Source organism: Eschrichtius robustus, chromosome 1, assembly GCF_028021215.1.
Source record: "Eschrichtius robustus isolate mEscRob2 chromosome 1, mEscRob2.pri, whole genome shotgun sequence".
Classification (NCBI taxonomy): domain Eukaryota; kingdom Metazoa; phylum Chordata; class Mammalia; order Artiodactyla; family Eschrichtiidae; genus Eschrichtius; species Eschrichtius robustus.
The window spans coordinates 21,932,724-21,954,883 of record NC_090824.1 but is presented as its reverse complement, the minus strand read 5'-3'; the positions used below and the strand labels follow the sequence as shown (position 1 = coordinate 21,954,883).

General features: G+C 41.1%; 1 protein-coding gene across 2 annotated transcripts in view; it reads right to left on the bottom strand.

Moving 5' to 3' along the window:
- Positions 1-1,038: 1,038 nt before the first annotated feature.
- STON2 (stonin 2) overlaps positions 1,039-22,160 on the bottom strand; it is a 149,769-nt gene continuing 128,647 nt past the window's right edge. For both annotated transcript variants that reach the window (XM_068541941.1, XM_068541940.1), the window contains exons 5-7: positions 11,746-13,584; positions 6,096-6,298; positions 1,039-4,465 (exon numbers count right to left, since the gene is read on the bottom strand). In XM_068541941.1, coding sequence (XP_068398042.1) covers positions 4,382-4,465; positions 6,096-6,298; positions 11,746-13,584 — 2,126 coding nt within the window. In that variant the 3' untranslated portion in view covers positions 1,039-4,381. The remainder of the gene's footprint in view (positions 4,466-6,095; positions 6,299-11,745; positions 13,585-22,160) is intronic.

The window sequence follows — 22,160 nt, the reverse complement described above, 5'->3', positions numbered from 1 at the left end:
AAGTTACCATTCCCACCTGCGAAAAATTTTTAAAGTAGGCTAAATGGCAGTGCTTCCTAGTCAAATCAACTTAATGTTTTAAAGATTTTTAAGAAAAATTTCAGATCATTCTCTGTTTTCCCACCACGAAACTTATGAGATTTAAAGCAGCTCTGAAATCATGATGTCACTTCACACGTTTCAGCCTTACTACCCCAGGCCTCCATCTTTCTTACTATGGTGACAAAATAAATACGCAGTAACATTGGTCAGTGGTTAATGTTGGGGAAAACAAAGACCTAGCACACCAAGACTGTCCATGTACTCTATTAAATGCTTTCTTCTCCCTCTCACCATTCGAATGGGCAAGGCTTAGGCTCACAGAGCTGTCTGACTTGCAAGAACAAAACTGAATCAATAATCTGGACTATGACAGCATCTGTGCTACTGTTATCTTTGGGCACAAAAATGTTTTTCAATATGAATAAGATATACTGTAGTTTAAGTTCAGCTGCACATTAAGTGCTTAAGTGCTGGCAGTTATCACTAGTTGACAGTGGAGGCAAGGAAAGAAAAATTATTTAAGTTCTCCAGGAAATAAAAGCATGCTTGTGTGCTTTAATGTGTTTGATGATAAGTAAGGGTTAGGTAGTCTTAGAGTCTAAGCGTCAGTATTCATTCAGCAAACATTTATTGAATACCTAATTTTCCTTTATTTCATTAATATCTGTTTGTCCTATCAGCACAGGATTTAAGGTAGCTGAAACTTATTATATTCCAAACTTGGTAGAAGGTACTAGAAACAAAGAATAAGAGCCATTTCTTGCCTCCATGGATCACATTTCTTGGGAATATGAAGTTCCCAATATGAGAGCTCCTGCCCTCATCTACAGGATTTGAAAGGAAATTACTCTAATTTCAAATAAGAAATATTTTACATTAAAAAAATGTTCTTGGGGATTCCCTGGCAGTCCAGTGGTTAGAACTCGGCGCTTTCAATGCAGTCGCCTGGGTTCAATCCCTGGTCAGGGAACTAAGATCCCGCAAGCCGTGCAGCACAGCCAGAAAGAAAAAAAATGTTCTCAAGGGTTATGAGCCCTGCCAATAATGCAGGAAGGTTGGGGTGGGGGAGGTGGCGGGGGAGAACAAAATAGAAGAGAAAAAAAAACTGTCCAGATTATATTTCATATAAGTAAAATACACAATTTTGATAAGGCATAACTAGTAGTATGTTTACAAGAGTGGCAAAGGGAGTTTAATGGTGCACCCACAAAGTACCTCATAGTCTTGTTTGATATATCATAATGAGTACATCTCTTATCCTCCTTTACTATAAAGTCAAAAAAGGGAGTCACCAGTCTCAAAAAAAAAGCACACAGCTCTTAATATCATGGGACATCTAATTTATATTCTAATAGTAAGACTATGTATTGGTAAAATGAATTCACTTCTAATATTTTCACATTACTGATAATATAGACAAGGATTACTGGTGGCCACAAATAATTTGTGGCCACACACACAAAATCCAAGTCCAGGGTGGCAAACTTAGAATCTGCATATCAAAAAGGTATTTGCCCAACAGTGTTTTCTATGTAGGCTATTAACAAAATAACTACATAGAAACTACATCTAAAAATATATAGTAGTATATTTTCCAGCCCCCTAAATGCTACCCATAATCAACTTCCAAAAAACAGTAGAGGGAAAACAAATCTGATGAAATCAAGGTGGAAGGTTTTAAAAAATGAATGATAATCTGATTGCTGAATGTAGATAGCATGGAAGGGATTTTCCCATCCCTTGGTTTAAAAAAAAATGTCCAGGTGAAAGTACAAAGGCAATGAGAATTAACCAACAGGAAAAAAGGGTCCAACCACCGATACACATGTGATGCTAGCAGGTGAAGCAGAGCTCTTGAGAGGGTGCACAGGTGCTAACCTTGGGTAAAGAAGGTGCTAGAATGACCTTCACCTTGCCAACTCTTCAACCCATTTCAATGTTTCTATAAGGAATCTCATGTGCTTTTAGCACAACAGGGGAAGGGCTATGCCTTGGAGTCCTCACTTGACAAAGACCTCTAGGGGACTCCACTGTATTTCAAAGAGCATGAAAAACCACTTATCAAACTAAAAACAAACAGAGAGTCCTAACACTGTTGAAACTAAACCTATATGTAGAAGGGATCTTGTTAAGAATCTAACCCAAATCCAATCTTAAGAGTCCCTTTCATAGCATTTAGGATGGGTTATTTTAGCCTTTGTGCATTTGCAGCAACTGGAAGTTTTACTGTTTGAGTCCATTCCTCTTTAGAACAACTCTTACTACAAAGTTCTTTCTTATATTGAAGCAAACATCTGTCATCTATAAAGCTCCTCTTTTTGCCCTTTGAAGCAACACAGGAAAAGTCCAATTCCTCTCCCCTTATATAGCTCAACAGAGATTTCAAGTCAGCTATTATATCGTTCCCTCTTTTTCCCTTTCCAGCTATACCTTCTGTTCTTCAGGGGAACTATTCCCCTATTCCATGTATAATCACACTCTCCACAACCCTGGCCACTTGACTGGACACAATCAATTTATTAACATCTCTCTTAAAATGTGGTTCCCAGAATTGAACCCAGCCCTCCATCCAGATGTGGACTGACCAGTGCAGCATGCAGGGAGGGCTCCCTAGACTTCTGTTACCACAGGCTGAATGCATTAGTTTTGTGAATAGCTATGATATACTCCCGATTCAAAACTGAACGCACATTTCCCTAAGAAAACATTTTATACAAAAACTGCTGTGAAACCAGGACTTCCCAACACCCTTCCCATTAACACACACAGGTAAACACACACACCCATACACACATAGGTACCCCATTTTGTACTTAGTGGGTTGCATTTAAGAAACTCAGAATATAGAGTTTCTCATTAATGCCTATTTAATTTCATCCTTTTAGTTTCAGTCTTATGTTCAGGTATTTCAAAAAATTACAATGATTTCTATATCCTAATGTCAATACATAGTTAGAATTCAGTGAATATTTACGGAATGAACTAATCCCGAATCTGCCAGTCAACAGACTAGTTATATGTCTATTTCTGTGTCATCTACAAATCGGATAACCCTTACTCTTTTCTTCATGGGAGAAACAGGAAGGCAGGTAAAAGCTGCCTTCAAATTGTTGAGCTCGTATCCCCTTTGGGATGCAGAGGTACAGAATGTGAGCTGGAACAGATGAAGAGAAAGAATATTGAGTGTCCTAGATTCTTGGAATCAGGATTTAATGTTCCCAACATTAGAAAAATATGGCTTTCCCTCATCTCTACCCTAGAGTCTTCTGCCTTTTAGATCTATTACAATACTGTGATTATCAAACTCTGAATTTTTAGGAAAAGCTCATACAAGCTCAGTTTTGAAACAGCTTTTAAAATGATCTTTTCAACTTATATTTCCTGTAAAGTTTGAGTTAAAGAGACACACAGCTGTCTATTGGCTATGAGGTATAAAAAGAGTTCCCAAATGCCCCTGACAAATGCCTGAGATATATGTATCCATCTGTTTCAGGAAGCAGAAATGGCCTATATTTTTCAGTGTGAATTTGGAAATTCACTGAGATTTAAGCTGTCTCCTGAATTGAATATTATCTTACAATGAATGTTTTTTCCCCAGAATGAAGAAAAGTAAGCTCAATTTTGCTTTCCCTTAAATAGCCACTCTTCGCAGAATGTGGGGCTAATCACAGAATTTAAAAGTGTCCTCTTGTGCCTTTTTTCCATTGTCTATTGTGACTCAGGGTGATGAACCCTAGGACTGATGCCTTAGAAAGATGGAAATAGTGTTTCAATCAACACTGTCTAGAACCAGGAGGGAAACATCTCAAAAACTTGTTGCATAGTGTTAACATTTGAAGAATGGAGACACCTATGAAAGGTCTACCAGACCCAAAGGGGAAATCGGTTTTGTACGTTTCTCAACTTTTTCTAAGGGGAGTGACAGAGACGGAGTCTTAGTTAATTAACTTCTCAAGATCGTTTTCCAGAAACTGATGTAAGTGACAGATGCACATCGGAAGGAAATCTCACCAACAATGATGTTGGGAGTTTCTTTTCCTGACTTTATCAGTCACAAACCATACCCAAGTGCTGTGAGATAAGCAGAGTGGAGAGGAGGCTTAATTATACAGTACGCTCCAAAGAGTCAGGTGACCCAGGTGCTTCAGGCATGATCAGAGCCTCTCCAAAGCAAGCACCTTAGGGCTTCCTGTTAGAATACAGGTAACTACAAACAGGGAGGTCCAATACACTGTTCCCAACATGGAGTAGCCATGATAGGCAGTGCCTTGAACTTCAGCTATTCAGGAAGACATCCTGTCGTGATGCTTAGGTCAGGGCCCCCTGCAGTAGGGCTTTGTCACTGGACCCCACACTCCTTGGGATTTTCCATTTCATCTCCTTCAAAGTCTGGCTTCAAACTCTTTTTTTGCTCAATTTCCACCTGTCAAGAATAGAAGTTGGAGAGAAATATCAGAAGAAATATCAGGAAAACATCCCAACAAATAAACCAAAAGAGAAAACCTCACTAGGTTCTTTGAGAGTCCTTGTAACTTGGTTAATGTTCTGGGCTTTAGTCACACCAAGCTACTGGCCATGTGTATATTATGGCTCTGTCTTTGCACATGCCCTTTGCTTGGTCTGGAATTCCTCTCCCTCTCCGTCCATCTGGAAAATTCTTATTCTTTGCCTTACACAGCTACTCAAAGGTCACCTCTTCTGTGAAGCTATTCTTGACTCACCAGGTAGAGTCAGGTGCTCCCCTGTGTATATTCCCACTACACCCTGTACCCACTAGACCACAGACTCCGTAGGACAGGGCAGGCCCTTGTTCACTATTGTACCCCAATAATACGGGCATACAGCAGGCAATCACGAAGGTTTATCAAATGAATGAATGCTTTTGCAGCTGGCTGTTTATACTCTCCATTATCTTATCCCTTTAAAAAGTCTCCAAATGGATAAGTATTGTAGTGTTTACGGTTCTGCCTATATCTTTTGGAAAATACTGTAGCTGTAACTGTAAAGAGATTAATAAATTAATCTTGCCTTGAGAGTGATATACCTCATCTGACGCCTTTGATAAATCAGGCAGGGAATCCTTTGAGCTGAAGGAGTTTTATAATTAAAGCCGCTCTTCTCAATACCACTTGGATATTTATGATGAGGGAGACAATTCAAGACAGAACAGTTGACTAGGGTCATGTTTGAGCAAAGTGCTGGGTTTTTTCCTGGCCACAAGATGGAGTATTTGTTCTTTTTGGTAGTTTAATGTTTTAAATCACACAAGTAAGGAAATATTTAAAGAACAATTAAATGATCATATAAATCTAAGGATGTTACTACAAATAGAAAATTATTAAACCACTTTGCCAAATCCTTCTTCAGTAACCCCCGGTTTTCCGTCTTTGGCATATAATCTCCTCCTATTGAATTTCTAACTACTCAGGATACAATCACTATTTATGTCGGAAATCTCCAACTTCATTTCCTCCTTCACAGCCCTGATCCCGTTACTATTATAGAAGCTTGCCTGGCTTTTGAGTTTGTCCAGTTATAGCCCAGTGACCAGGTTGTATGACTTGGTATATGTCATACTTCACTAAGACATACTGTCATACTGTCATACATAGTGTCATACTTCACTATGTAAACTTCATTCAGATCCACTTCATCAACACCTGTAGCTGAAATATATGCTTTGGGTTAGCATTTTCCTGACCTTCCCTCCACTTCCAAACTCACTCCCCTGCACATAAATTATATGACAAATGAGTAATAATCATCCCATTACCCCATTACTCTGTTGTTGTTGTTCATGATGACTGAGACATTATATACTCCTCCTTCATCAGCCTGTACTTCTCTTTCCAACCTTTCTCTTGCCTGCTAGAGAGATTATTCATTTAACTCAGAGCAGACTCAACCACAGCTATGCATGGTAAACCGCCTGCAAGGTGGTAGGAGAACACCCTGCACCCTGGGCAGGCACTGCTAAAAGGAATGAGAAGGGGGAGGGCATGGGGGTGAACAGACAGACTTGGAAACATTAGCCAGATGCCTCCCGAGGCTACCTTGTAGCTGTAGTGTGCAGAGTAATTGACCCACTTCCTGACGTCCGTCTTGTCTTCCACAGAGATGGATCTTACGGCAGCTCTGGAGGCAGAAGTTGTAGGCATGCTGAACTCGACGTTTACGTGATTGGCAAATCTGGAAGGCACTTCCCGGTCAGAGCCAAGTTCAAGATGGCAGAAGAAACAGTGTGGGTGACCAGAAGCTATGAAAGAAAGACAAAGAATCTAGGGTTCAGCTTCTTTGGGGAGGAAGTGGAAGAGCCTCAGTAACAAAAGGAAGCCTGGCAGTCTTTAAGAGCATCCAACTCTGAGCAGAGGATCTGCCTCGGCAGAAGTCACTGCGTGTGCTTCAGAGCCTTTGACATAACACTATCTGACTACGGTAGCCTGGTATCCTAGCAATAAGACCCATGACCTGAGAACTGGAGTGCATTCTGCCTGCTCAGGGCAGAGTGCTATGTGAACACAGGGTAAATACTGTGAAATAGAGGTTGTAGATTGGCAGAAAGGAATAAAAGAGATCAGCACTTAGCACCTAAGAAAACATAAAAAATAAAATAAAAACATAATAAAACCTGGAGCAAATCATCAATTTCCTTTGGAAGATGAATTTTCTCAATAGCATTTTATGTTTTTAAAAAAATGCTTTTGGCATGTTGTTTGGGTGAACGGCATATATAAATGACAGAGCCCTTAGAAACAGCACATATGCTTTAGGGAAGCATGTGGAACGCTGGCGAGAACACAGACTAATAGGATACCTGGGTTTGACCTGCAGCTCTCCTAAGTGCAGAGATCCCACACCCAAGTCCTTTTTGTTCTCTCCAGGCCTCAGTTCCTCACGTGTGAAGTGGGGAGTTGCAGGGGGGTGGGGTGGGGGTGGAAAAGGGTGGGCTGGGTAATGCCAGGCATCGTCTCTTACCGCTATTTAACTCTATAAATCTATGGCTAGGTCTACTGTATTTGGAAGGCAAACTTATGGTTTGATTTTCATTTGAGGGTTGTTATTAGATTATTTGAGGGAAAAGAGTCAGAACTTAGTCCTGTGACGATCACCATTGCAGCATCGTCGTCGTTCGTCAGATGTAACAGGAAACGTTTGTCGATAACTCTGAGCCAAGTACTGTGCTAAGTGCTTTATGCGGATTCTCTCACTGCGTCTTCATACAGTCCCTTGAGGTCATAATTATTACGTTGCACAAATGAGGAAACTACGGCTTCGGGAGGTAAGGTCAGCTGCCCAGGGTCATAGCTAGGAAGTGGCAGAGCCAAGAACTGGACCCAGCAGTCTGACTCCTAGATGTTCTTAACCCGTTTGTCTGAGTCATAACCACACAGTCCTCAAACCTCAAGACAGGTTTGCAGGGTGACAGGGGTGGAGAAAAAGGAAGCTGTAAGAAACCCCATAAAGCAACTCACTGTGGATAAACCCTGTGACTCTGACTTCATTGTGTAACTGAAACAGCCCTTAGCTATCTGAGTTTCCCCAAATAAACAGTTCCAATTTCCTTTATTGGTCTGGGCAGGACTTTTTAATCTCAGAGCGTGAGGACATACACACCCGCTCTCCAAGGAAAACATAACAGAGTGAAGTATTTGTTTTGCTCTGTTTCACAAATGTAACATATTTCAATGGGTCTTTCTAAAGAGTAATACTTTGGAAAATTAATTGAAAAAATTGCAGTTTTTTAGGAAAGGAATTTAAGATATATGTAGTAGTAAAAATTACATTATTTGAAAATGAATCCATTCAATTTTTTTATATTGCGTACCACAGATGTAATTATATAGCTGTCACTTCCTGAACACTTATTACAGGCCAGAGACTGTGCTAAACACTTAAAAACATTACTAATTCCATTCTTAATGAGCTAGGTGTTAATAACCCTATTTTATAAAAGAGGAAACTTGAGATTTCTCTGAAAGGTTTAAGTAAATTGCCTGAGGTCACACAGCCATTAACTTGTACTACTGGGAATAAAACTCATTATCTAACTGACTCCAAATTATGTCCTACACTCCTCTCAATATATTGCTATAGATTTAGATCATTACAAAGTATTTAGAGGAGTTTCTTAACTTAATTCAATAGCAACCTGAACAACAGTTTTATCTAATTACCCTTATTTACACATTGTTGGAACACTGAAAATCATAACTTTCCACAAAACTGACCCCCCTCTTCTCACCCCACCGAAGTATATTCACAGCAAAGTCTATGAAAGCAACATTCTCGCTTGAGTTCTAGCATCAGCTAATGGATGTGTAGGGCTAGTGGACAGATAGGGAAGTACAATTTTGAAAGCTAGTATAATTTAATTCATGTTAATGAACTAATGAGCTCACACATTATGTCATCTCCCTTGATGAAGCTGAGAAAATTTAATATTAAAATTCAGATTTCTATTTTCCATAAAAGGGGAATCATACTGGAATTGTTTTCTCTTCACCTGATCTAATGAGAACTGGAATTCCAGCAAAGAAAGCTACCTATGCAGAACAGAATGTTTTGTTTCCTGGCAGACAATCTGGGAAAGCACAGAAACTTGTTCTGGTGCCTTCTAGGATTAAAGGAAAGCTCTTGGGATTAGGACGGGAGGGGTCCTGGGACAGCACAGATAGAGGGACCCCGCCGGTGGGAGCCATGTTGGAATCCAATGGCAGCTTGTTAGCCTTTTGATGGCTTGATTGGGATAAGCCTGCTGTGGCTGCAGGCTTGAGGTGCCGACAAAGCCCGGGATGCCAGCCTGCTGGCTCACGCTGCCCTGCAGTCCGACCATCCTACCCGTTGGGGCTAGGGGTGCAGGGCCACTGCAGGCAGGAGCAGACGTGCAGAGGTTCAGTCCTCTTTCACTGTAAATAGAGGTGTGAGGATTGTGAAAAATGGCCTATTAAAGGCACCTTCCCAAAGCTATCTCAAGACTAAGAAGAGCTCAGAAAAGGGACGGTTACTAACAGATCGTCAATTCTCTGGCTTCATGGATGGAGCAGTGGATGGGGAGGGCAGGGGCTGGGCACAGAGAATACCAGCAATGGTAAGAACTCGCATTCTGACTGGAAGTCAGATCCTGTACATCTCAAGTTTCCAGAAAAGGGTGCTATTAATTTCCTGAACTGATACAGAAGTATACCATTGGCCAGAAGTAGAATAAGAAGCTCTTGGGGGGATTTCATGTCTAAAAATATACAACCATGACACAGCAAAAGCAGTAATTGAGTGGGGGGGTAGGTTTAAGTGAGAAATATCCCCAAATATCCTTATGCTGTCCTGTATTTTAAAAATCATTCACAAATAAGGTTCCAGTAATCTAGAAATATGTATGTAGTATATAGGCTGCATTTACTTGGCCTTGAGCCTACTTAACACTACCCCGCTGGGAAGCATTCAGGGAAGTGGTTGCTGAGGACTATTTACTCCATGCCCTGCATCTGCTCCCTTTTTATTCTGGTAACAATCTTTTTTTTTTTTTTTTCTTTTTTCTTCCTCTTTGAGAAATACTCTTCCCCAGCACTGCATGTCATCTTGGTGGTCATGTCAGTCAAAATGCCCTGTCCTCCCTTTTACTCTTGGGAAGTGGCATAAGGACAGAAAATGGCCTGTGATGGTTTGTCCCAAAGGCTGCAGCCTGAGGAGACATCCACAGTTCCTGCTATCAAGAGCTATCCTTTCTGAAGCCTGCTTGCTCCTTCAGTTCTAGGAGCTACCTATATCTTTCCAACAATTTATTTCTTTTGGCTAAAAGAAGCCAGTCAGTCTTTGCTGCTTATAAAGCCCCTCACATGGTACTTTTAAATATTTGAGAGAAAGAATTTTGAAACAAATTAGGTATGTGTGTACACACCGAGAAAACCGCAAATCTCTGTTCTCATAGTGGAAGTAACTGAGTTTGTGTCTGTTTTGTGTCATCTACTAAGAGGCAGCTGTGGTATGGAGAAAAAAGACCCCTGGATGTGATGAGCCACGTCACTTCCAGTCCTTAATTTTCTCATCTGTGGAATGAAGAGGTTTGACTAAGTTATCCCCAAGGTCATTTCCAGCTCAAAAATCCAATTATTCCATAATGAAGTGATCTGAATACATGCTTAGTAAATTGCAGAGCTAAAAATTCCAGTAAGCATAAACCTGAGGTCTTTTCTCACGTCAAGCCTCTAGCGGGTTAAACAGTAATTTTCTCCCTGTTACCTCAGTTCTCTTCTCAAGGGCATCCGTGCCAAAGGAGAATTGAGGGTTTCTCCTTTCTACCATCAATTCACATCGGCCTCACGGCTGAGGCAGAAATCACAGTGCTATCACCAGGAGAATACAGTGCTGATTTCAGGGAAATGAATAAGCAAGTTCAGAGAGGAAGACTTTATGTTAAAAATTCTGTCAGTTTAGAAGTAGGGGGTGGCAAATCCAGCCTCAAACACAGAGGTCCAATTGTCTCTTCAGTTTGCACTGCTACACCCAGTGTCTGACAAGAAAGCCCTGGTGTGTGTCCACTGCCTGGCCTGCCGGGGGAGTTGGCCAGATCGTATTGCTTCTTGGCTTCACGTTGTTTTACATTTAGGGTAACACAGCTGCTCCACGCTCAGAACAGGAAATGAAGACTCCAAACATACTGTTAGGATTTAATAGTGAGAATGGAAAAAAGAATATCTGCATAAGAGAAAGACTTTAACCAACAGTTTTTCCAAACCTCTCTCTTTCTCTTTCTTTTCTTTTTTTTTTTTTTCTGGCCCAAATACCCACTTTTTTAACAGATGAGCAAAGTTTATTATAAACAAGAAGAAAAGTGATTTAAAGGGTCACAGGATCATGCGCTTACTGCCTGCCACTGGGGTCACCCAGACTTACTCTAAGAAATAAAGCTATTAGAGCTGGTTTGATTACTCCTTAGTTTTGTCATTTCACCAAATCTCACTGGACCCATGAGGAAAGTCATTGCCTTCGGGCCCACTCAAGCACAGAAGCACCCCTGCTAGCTGTGAGCAGGCCAGCTAGGGCTGGTAAACTGTCTCCTTTGTTTAAATTAAACATCCCTTCCCTTACTTTTTGTCCTTTTGGATTTCAGTCCTTTTGGACCTTCATGTCCTGGCTGGATCTTCAGTCTGATCAGAGGCCCCTTCCCCATCTCCAGATCCTGGCTCTGAACCTGGAATGTTATGATTGACAGGCCTTGCACAGGGTGACTGGAATCATAAATCTAACTCTTGGCCTGTACTGTACACATGATTGGCCATAAACTGGCTCTTTTACCTATACTTGGGGCACAGACATCTCTTCAAAACCCGGAAGCCTTCTAGGATCTGGAAAAGTATAGCTTCCAACACCAGAGAAAACTTTAAAGAGTCAGAAAATAATACAGAATCATAAGCTTCCTTGGAAGTCTGCTTAGCAGCCCAGCTGAGAAGAAGAATGCATAGTTTTATGGAAGAAGTGTGATAGTAAGAGAGTAGAAAGATGGAGTGAACTGGGTCATGCATGTTTGTTAAGTACTTTGCTCAAATATTTTTGCTTTTCTGGTCCCCCATTCCCCCATCCCTCCCCATCATCATTCCTATCACATAACAAAAACCAGCACTTCATAGGGAAAGAGAATGTGGAACTTTGATCCCAGCTCTTTCACAACCATGTGGCGGTTTTCACAGAAGAGAAAGCTCTGCCTACCTGCGTTTTTGTCAGGCAGTCGGTTTATCCTCCACACAATGGAGTTGAAGGCATGCTCATACTTCGCAGTCCCCAGAGTTACTCTCATGACAGGCTCAGAGCCAGACAAGCTACTTGAGCCAAAACTTGCCCCCCGGTTCACTTTGGCTTTCAAAGACTTTTCCCCCAGGACACTTTCCCTGCGCAAGTTTTTCACCCACTCACTGGGCACAGGGTAGCGAACCATCACATTCTCACAGGGAACCTGAGCGAGAGGATCACAGTTAGAGGAGAAGCCAGATGACATCCTCAGCCAGCTCTGCACCTCCACCTCTGCCCCGCTGATGCTTGCCACAGTCCTGAGTGTGAAAGGCAAGGTCTTCTCGGCAAATACTGTCCTGAACCGCATTAGCTCAAGTCGGCAGGCGTCCAAAGGGTTGAACAGAATAACCCGTGAGCTGTTGAATACATCCTCATCCACACACCTGTGAAAATGGCACTCGTGGAGCTTGATCCACTTTGTGGTGGTGGTGGGCATGATGTCTTGCCGGGAAACGATTTCGTTCCCTTTGACGAGGACGTCATTGAGACCCAAGCGGCACTCGGCAAGGCCAGAGAGGAAACTCAGGATGTGGACCCGTGTCAAGACACGGTGCTGGAGAATCTGGTTGTCTCCTTTGCTCACAAGGCCAGAGAATTCATCTCGGACATCCACTACAATCTCCTCTTCAAGGTAGTTCAAGCCAACTGTGCACAAGTCCATTGACAACACCGGCAGGTCCATGAGACGGTCCTGCACTGCACGGATGAAGCTCAGGAAGTCATCGTAATTGGTGGTGCCCAGCTTAATCACTTGTTCCCTCTCGGCCACGTGGGCCACGGCAGGTTTAGGCTGGTATTTCTTCTTCTCCTTGTAGGTGACACGGTCTATCCGCAAGCTGTGGATCCTGCCGTTCTCATCATAGTTTTGGAGCCGGGGCTCTGAAATCTCATGGCAGATCTCCAGCTTGAACTCACGGAATGGCTTTTCTAAGCCCTTCTCATAATACAGCTGCAGATACCCGCCGTCTGTCAGTTTGATGTAGATGGGTCCCCAGTGCCTAGAGGACATGATGTTTTTCTTCTCAGGGATCCTAAGCATCATGGGCCACCCATCCCTGGGCTGGGCCAGTGCGGAACCTGGTGGGTGGTCATCTAGCTCAATCCAGGCTATTGGGTCATCATCAGGGAGGGTCGTACTCCCTAAGTGATCGGAATCCCCAATTTGGAGTCGTTTGAGCTTTTCAACAGCATCAGAGTGTGACTGGTTTTTGCTTGAATCATCAAAATTGATGGCATCCTTGTAGATGACAATGAGAGAATCTCTTTGGCTTTTGCCTGTGGTACCAGACATGGAATTGTCTTGGGAGCGCCTCTCCCGGTCCTCAAAGAAAGCGCGGAAAGGGTTTATAGGGGAGGGTTGTACATCCTGTAGAGTCTCATTCAGAAAAGGATTGGTTGCCCTCCAAAGAGGAGCCTCAGGCACGGAAGGCGGATGGTTTAAGGAGGAAATGTCCAGCTTCTGAACTTTGGAGAAGTTCATCAAAGTGCTCTTGGGACGTTCCCTCTTCTTAAATGACCCAGTTGAGTTATAAGGTGCATCTGGGATCACAGATGCAAGAGGTGGTGTTTTCGGCTTCAGAGGAGAGGTGATTGGTGACAAAGGGCTGCTGACTTCATTGTCATCAAAAGTGACCCAGCTAGGGAAACGAGCAGAGGTCACTAGAGTGGCGGGGTGTCCGTTCATAGCTGGACTGCTGGCCTGCCAGTTGATGGCCTCCATCTCTACCTCTTCATCTTCCTGAAGAGAGGAAGAATTGTCTAAAAGGAAAAGGAGAACATATGAGGGGCTGCTATTCAGGGCCTCTAGAGGTATAGGAATGAGGGATGACTAGAATTTTATCTGGAATCCAGTAAATTCCAAAGCATTTCATTACTTGTCGTCAAGTGTTTCGTCTGGGCACAGCTCTCACAGTTTTGTAATAAGCACACCAGTTTTGTAATAAGCAGTAAGAATACAAATGTCAATACAGAAGCACTGATAGGACCCAGGTCCCTTGCAATTTAACTCTTATACATTCTCCCTTTATTTTATAAAAGTTTCTGGAATAGATTTTTTTTTCTTGACTCTAAAGTATGTATTCTTATATTTTTAAACATTGAAAACTACCTCCTACATAAAATGATAGAAAGCTTATCTCATTGAACAAAACAAGCCATATGCTCTAAGTGATAATATGATTGCAAATAATGTAATCGGAGAGATTTTTACCCAAATGTGGTAAATAAATATTAAAGACAAAATGTTAACATCCTTAATATGAAATAAATTTACACAAGTGAATAACAAAAATACAAAAACTTGAAATACAGGCAAAGGACATATACAGACAACCCAGGAAAGAGAAAGGAAAAATGTCTAATAACCATGTAGAAAATGTTCAGTCTCACTAGTAATAAGAAAAATGTAAATTAAACCCCAAAAATCAGTGAAGATTTTTAAAGTTTTAGTATTCAATGAGGGTAAAGGTGCTATAATATGAACAGTAAATAGACCCTTAATGGGACCATAAGTTGCTACAAACTCTCTGAAAATGGTTTGGCAATTTGTATTAAGAGTCTTACAAATATTCATGAACAATGACTTAGTAATCTCGCCCTAAGGAAATAAATCCAAATTAGGAACCAAGTTTTGGGTGAACGTTAAGAAATTGAGGCATACAATGGAATAACACGCAGCCATTAAAATGTTTACAAGTATGTATAACATGAGAAAATGCTCCTGATATTAATCTCTTCTTTTTTCTCTAAAATACTTTTCCATCTTGGGGTTTAATTTATGGGAAAATAAAAAAAGATTATTACAAATAAAACTCCACCCTAGCAGGGCCTTCAAGGAAGGAGATACAAGAGTTGAGTTTCAATGCAGGGAAGACCCAGACCTTTTCAGTAAAGATACTGTGTATCTGCTGGGGTTATGGGAAGGAGGAGGAAATGAGGCCTTTATAAAGCAAGGAGTGGATTCTGAGGAAGGAATGGCACAGAAAACAAATCTGTATCTGGCATATAGTAAACGCTCAGTGAAGGACTGTTAATTGAATGAGTGAGAAAAGAAACTTTGCTTTGGAGCAGTTCTATTCTCTCTGTCTCTGGAGGAATGTGTATGGGGATCTCTGCCGCCATTCCACCCACTGTTTTTACTGCCAGAAATCTGGAATCAAAGAGAAATGAATACTCAAATGGTTAAGTCAAATAGTTGACTTTTCTTACCATCCTGCTAAATCTTCACAGATATCATATCCAACCACACCAAATCAGCAATGTCACATATAATTTAACATGTAATTACACATGGATGGGATGGCCGCCTCTCATCCATCTTTCAAAGCATATTTATTCAAACAAATAGCAATTACCTCTACTGAAAACAGCAGTTTGAAAATATAAGCTAAATACATGAGCGAGCACACATACATACCCACACTCGCCCCAGAAATATAATGAGCAAAAAGTATTTTCTATATATGCAGCATCACAAAAGAATTTCAAAGCGTTTTAAAATTAAAGATGAGACTCTCCTTCAAATTAATCATTAGTCCACTTTTGTAGATGCATAAGTGCTTTATTTTCTAGAAAATGAAGGGAAAAGGGTCAGAAAACAATCCAGGTTTGTAGGACTTACATTTTATTACTACTACAACTGCTGTTGTTGTTGTTGTAATGAAGCCTAAAGGGAACAATGTGGCCCTGAGTAAAATACAATCATTTCCTTGGAACAGTAACTAATCCTCCCTAGAGAACTAGCAAAGGGGTGTATCGCAAAATGCATCACTTTCTAATGAAGCAGCTCTGTGGAGCTTTTGTAAGCAGTATTTCCACCCAGACAGTCTGGTATTGACCCACCCCTTGTACCAGGGATATCCTTTTTGCCTTGGAGCTCATTACTACTCCCTAGTTCAAAACGTGCCCTAAGTCCTTTTCCTTTGGAGGGTGGCTTTCTGCCAAAGCTGTTTATTCTTGCTGCTAAAGGATTCTCTTCTGTTGGGAGACTTGTCCCCAAACTAGCACTTCTCATCTTCCTCTCCCAAACCAAAAAACGGGGGGAAAAAGGCCTTTGTCTCCACTGAAGATAATTTTCTTATAATAAACTTGTTTTTAAGCCAAGTTACTTGAGATCACACCAAGTCCTACACAGCTGTGAAGCATTTGACTCATAATACAATTTAAATGAAGTATCTTTAAATTTGGGGGGAAATTTTTTGAATTAAATTAATTTCTAGAGATTCTACATTCTCTTAAGACAGCCATCAAAAAGTTTCAAAAGATTGTTATAAAGTCTCTCCTTTGGCATTTTCATCTTCCATGGTTACAGCCTGTTTTAAAAATCCATCCTTTGGGGGGTCTTCCCTGGTGGCGCAGTGGTTGAGAGTCTGCCTGCTGGTGCAGGGGACACGGGTTCGAGCCCTGGTCTGGGAGGATCCCACATGCCGCGGAGCAACTGGGCCCGTGAGCCACAACTGCTGAGCCTGCGCGTCTGGAGCCTGTGCCCCGCAACGGGAGGGGCCGCGATAGTGAAAGGCCCGCGCACCGCGATGAAGAGTGGCCCCCACTTGCCACAACTAGAGAAAGCCCTCGCACAGAAACGAAGACCCAACACAGCTATAAATAAATAAATAAATAAATAAATAAATAAATAAATAAATAAATAAATAAATAAATAAATAAAGTAGCTATTAGACTATGGTCCATCGCACAGTTGGCTGCCCCAAAACGGGGCTTCAGTGGAAAGCAAAATGGGGTGTAGCAGTTTTATACAAGGATACATTGCACTTAAAAAAAAAAAAAAAAATCCATCCTTTGGGATGATAGTGGGGTATAGGTCAAATTTCTGAAAATGGGAATTTGTTTTCCTACAAAATCATTTATAAAGAAAAAATATCTTAATAAAGACACTTTTATAGATGAAAAGCAAAAGTGATCCATAGTTCATATAGGTCATAGTGGTTCATATTCTCGTATGAAAATAAAGCATTTCTTGAGGTGAACCTAAGGACCGCCAAATACTACTTTTAAAAATTATCCCGTTAACACTGACTTCCCTATTTGTGAGTTCTTAATTCTTTTTTCATTTATCACTGACTGAAGGACATCCTCAATTGTTTTTATAAAGCTTAAGTCATATATTTTCTGAGCCTCTTTTTATTAAAGGATGGTCTTTGAGACTTTCACACATAAAAAAATGACTTGGGTTTCCCTGGTGGCGCAGTGGTTGAGAATCTGCCTACCAATGCAGGGGACACGGGTTCGAGCCCTGGTCTGGGAAGATCCCACATGCCACGGAGCGACTAAGCCCGTGAGGCACAATTGCTGAGCCTGCGCATCTGGAGCCTGTGCTCCGCAACAAGAGAGGCCGCGACAGTGAGAGGCCCGCGCACCACGATGAAGAGTGGCCCCCGCTTGCCGCAACTAGAGAAAGCCCTCGCACAGAAACGAAGACCCAACACAGCCATAAATAAATAAATTAATTAATTAATTAAAAATTTAAAAAAAAAAAGACTTAATCTGTATGTAAAATTTCTGGGGGAAAATATTTATATCATATAAGACAAAAATTCGACCTCTTTAATATATAATGACAGTGTATCCTTAATAAAAATGATACACCCTCGCAATAAAATAGGATGAAAACAGACTATTCACTAATGAAGAAATATAAATATCTAATAACTCTTTGGAAAAAAGAGTTTAACCTTATAAAAGAATAAATACAGGACTCCCCTGGTGGTCCAGTGGTAAAGAATCCGCCTTCCAATGCAGGGGACGCGGTTTAATCCTTGGTCGGGGAACTAAGATCCCACATGCCGCGGGGCAACTAAGCCCGCGCGCCTCAACTAGAGAGCCCAAGTGCTACAAACTACAGAGCCCACGTGCTCTGGAGCCTGCGTCCCACAACTAGAGAGAGAGAAGCCCGCGCGCTACAACGAAAGATTCCACGTGCCACAACTAAGACCCAATGCAGCCAAAAATAAATACAATTAAAAATAAATTAATTAATTAATTAAATTTTTTTTTTTAAAAAGAATAAATACAATTCTCCCTGTGTCAGAGAGACAAAGATTTAGAAAAGAATAATAATCATTACTGGTGACACGCGGAAATTTACACACTATAATGTAAGTGTTAAAAAGAAACCTTTCTGGAAGGCAATTTGAAAATTTGTACAAAAGTCTCAAAAAAAATAATCCAAGAATTCTACTTATAGGCTTTATCTAAGGAAAGAACAAGACAGACATGTAATGATGTATATAGTGGTACGTTTATCATAGCAGTGTTTGTATCATGGAAAAATTGGAAACAAATGTCCAATAATGGGAGATTGGTTGTATCAACTGTTATACACCTAAAATGGAATCTCATGCATCAATCAAGACAATGCTGTTGATGATGTTAATTCACTGGAAGCTGATCATGATATATATTGTTGAGTGAATAACAAGAGCCTACAGTGTGGAGTCAGACTGCCTGGGTTTCAATTCCGTGTCTGCAGCTTATTAGCTATGTGACTTTGGGCAAGTTGTTTAATTTCTCTGCGTCTCAGCTTTCCCACCTATGAAACTAGAAGAATATTAAATCCTACCTAACAGGGTTGCTATGAAAATTTAATACAGATGTTAGAATTGTGTTTGGCAAATAATAAACGTTCAGTAGATGTTACCTGCTATAACTACTGCTGCTCCTGCTACTGCTGCTAGAATGATACATATTCATGATATAAAGTGTATATATGTACTAAAAAGCTTTTTGATGTGAAAACAAATGTCTCATGTGGGGTGAGAGGTGATTTTTAAAATTCTAAATCTGTATTCTTTCTTTTTAAAAAAATGCTGTATTGCTTACAAAATAAAGAAATATTAAAAGGTCAAAACCTATCTTTATTCCTCCCACTAATTAACCTTAGAGCAAGAAAACCAACAGCTTTGCTGTAGTCCATGTTGATAATGCAGCAGTTAGATCTTCTTCCTAAGACACTTATGACTGGTGTGGCTGGTATGGGAAACAATAAGGGGGAAAAAAAGTCTGGCAAATTTCTCCACTAAGAAATCGGCAAAAACTAATTATCTTCAGAACAACATTAACTATCATCCACAATTCCGTTTTACTGACTTATTAAAATATAGCCAAAACTCCAGCATCATTTTAATTACTCTCTCTTCCATATTCCTTTTAGTATTATGAGTTGGCCTCTGCCAAATAAAAGCGATGGATGAAGATTAGGTTCTTATTCTACACCACAGGGAGAATTTCCAGTACCTAAGAGCTTCCTTAATGCCTTTATTGATGCAAACTAAAGAGAAATGGTGGATTCTTTTAATTTTAGACCACTATCTATTTTAAATACCACAAAGATTAAATTAATTGATTACAATGGCAATCAAAACCACCAAACTGAAGAAAAAGTAAGCACTATGGGGAAAAAAATCAGATTCTATGATATTTTGAATACAGCACAGTCTGCCATCTTCCTCGCCCATTTGTTAACCTAATTTGTTAAATGCAATGACAAGTGCAAAAAACTTATTGAGAGCTGTTCGCTGGAATTTATGAGCAGTGGCAAGAACAAATATTCTTAGATTATTGTGGTTTTCTCAACATGAGGTAACAGTCACTGTTGCAAGAGAGCATACACTGTATGACCATACTCAGATGCACAGTAGGCACTTAAATATTTGTGTAGTAATCTGCAAAGCAAGAGGAGGAACACAGAATTTCCGGGCTTGAAGAGATTTTAGAAATAATAAAACTCGACCCCTTCATCTTGCTGAGAAGACCAAGGCTCAGCGAGTTTAATTCAACTGCCCAAGATGAAATGAAAAGTCAAGTCCCACTTCTAATATTCAATAACTGGTAATTTCTTAATGCTTGTTCATTAGATTAAAATCTGGTTAACTTACCTTTGAGATTGGCAAGAGTCATCTTGACACACAACTTTTTAGGAGCGTTGTTCAGTGGGAGAAAAGAAGTTAACTAAACGGGATTGACATTTATACAGGGAAGCCTCTGGGCATAAAGTCATCCCCTGATAATGTGAATGTGTATGGGTGAGAGGAAGGAGTTACTCATTTGAACCTTATCAAGGGAGCTTCTAACTTGGATAAAATAAACTGAGACATGCTTAATCATCACAGTACACTGATAAAAAGGAGAGTCAGAGGGTCTGAGTCTATTTATCTGTCCTTCGAATTGTCGTGGAGAGGGGATGCTTTGATGCTGGTCAGAGATATCCCCGAAGTGAAGAAGTCAATTCATCAAACTACCACTTAACCACTACTTGACAGAATCCCTATCAAGAACATTTTACACTGCATTCTGGTTTTTATTTGCTAAGAGGACCTAAGAAGCAGTACTGAGTACCTTCAAATGACTGGTCCAGCTCACCCTGCCAACTCCCTCTCTGCTTATCAAGACTGACCTAATACATTTCATCACCCTTTTTTTTTTTTTTTTTTTTTTTGCTCATAAAAGCAAGCATCAGACTTTAAGTTTGATGAATGGCCCAGGAACAGCCCCAATATCTTGTATGTTCCTAGTCTGTTCTAAATTTTGAAAATCTGGTTCTAAACTTTTGCCTGTTTTACCATTGCCCATTTCCCCATGGCTTCTTCAATATTCAACCTTTGGATCCCTGCTTTTGGCTTCTTCCTCTAACAACTGAACTTCCACTCAACTGGCTTACTGGTTTCCCTGGCTTAATTTGCCTTTCTGATATCAGCTTCTTATGCTGTCTTAGATGAAGGCTCTATTCTCCCACCTGGGCAGAGATCCCACTGTAACCCCTTGCTGTTGTCTGACAGGGCCAACTTCAGTTCCCCAGCAGTGGTCATAGGCAAGGGGCAGGGCTGCATTCCAATATCTACGGTAAATTGAAAAACTGGCAATCCATTTAATAAATTAATCTCTTAACATAAATTAATCTCTTAACATTTTATATATCAGGGCATCTCAGAGACTTAACTAGTGATGATACCTGCTGACCTAACCTAACCTGTGTTTTATTTATTTTTTATTGCCATAGCAAAAGGCCCCCTGCATTTCCTTCCCATCCTAAACTATTTTCCGAGCCCACCAAAGAGGAGTACACAAAGAGGAGTTTCTAGGGTCTGAGCCCTTTTGGATGGACTGTGAAACTCTCTGCTTAATGGCCTGTCAAACTCTTCTATGATGTGACAAGATAGTGGAAAGGGCTCTTTTGGTTCAGGAGCTTAAAAGAGAAGGGAGTAGCATCCAGATGTTACTGTCAGGGAGAACGTATGGTAGAGGCAAGGGAAAAAAGGGGTCTTCATCCTGACTCTGATTTGAGCATAGTTCTTATGCCTAGGAAGCGCCAGCGCTGGGGACCAGGAAAAGGACTGCCTGGAGGGGCACTGGGCAAGTTCCTAGAAACAGTGGCAAGCCTACAGTGCTCGTGCCCTTACTGTGACCAGGACAGGTCACTCCCCGGGACTGCCTGTCCCACTGCCACAGTGGAAGTCTCACTTGCGTGTGCCCCCAGGTCCTTACTCACTATTCACCTGGTCACCACATGAGGACACACCGCAGCAACAAGCCAGGATGCTTGTAAGCTCCAAGGAACCACTGGACCCCTAAGCGGGTGAGGGAACAGTCAAGGTCCTGGACTTGAGTGAAGAACTAGGGTGAATCAGTATGCCCTAAATTAGGGTTAAAAGGGACTAAACCGTGCTGTTACATTTGGTCAGAGATCTCAGTTTTTAAGACCTTCATCACTCTTATATGAACAGGTAAGATCAGGTTTCATGTTTCGCAGGATGATCCCCAAATCCTGGAACTTCTGAGGAGGGTAAAGACACATCTTACTACTTTTACCATTTCTTACTTTTTTTTTTTTTTAATTTTTATTTATTTATTTATTTATTTATTTCTTTATGGCTGTGTTGGGTCTTCGTTTCTGTGCGAGGGCTTTCTCTAGTTGCAGCAAGTGGGGGCTACTCTTCATCGCGGTGCGCGGGCCTCTCACTATCGCGGCCTCTCTTGTTGCGGAGCACAGGCTCCAGACGCGCAGGCTCAGTAGTTGTGGCTCACGGGCCTAGTCGCTCCGCGGCATGTGGGATCTTCCCAGACCAGGGCTCGAACCCGTGTCCCCTGCATTGGCAGGCAGATTCTCAAGCACTGCGCCACCAGGGAAGCCCTACTTTTACCATTTCTTAACTGCAATAGTAAGAAACAGAGAAAAGGACCAGACTTATGAAGGGTTAGGGAGCACCCAAGGATGAGGGCTTGATGGTCCTCCTGGTTATGTTGGTGAGTAACAGAAAACAGAACTGTGCCTCAGAGGGGATGTCAAAGTGTCCAAATGGAATTAACCGAGAGGTTTCAGTCTC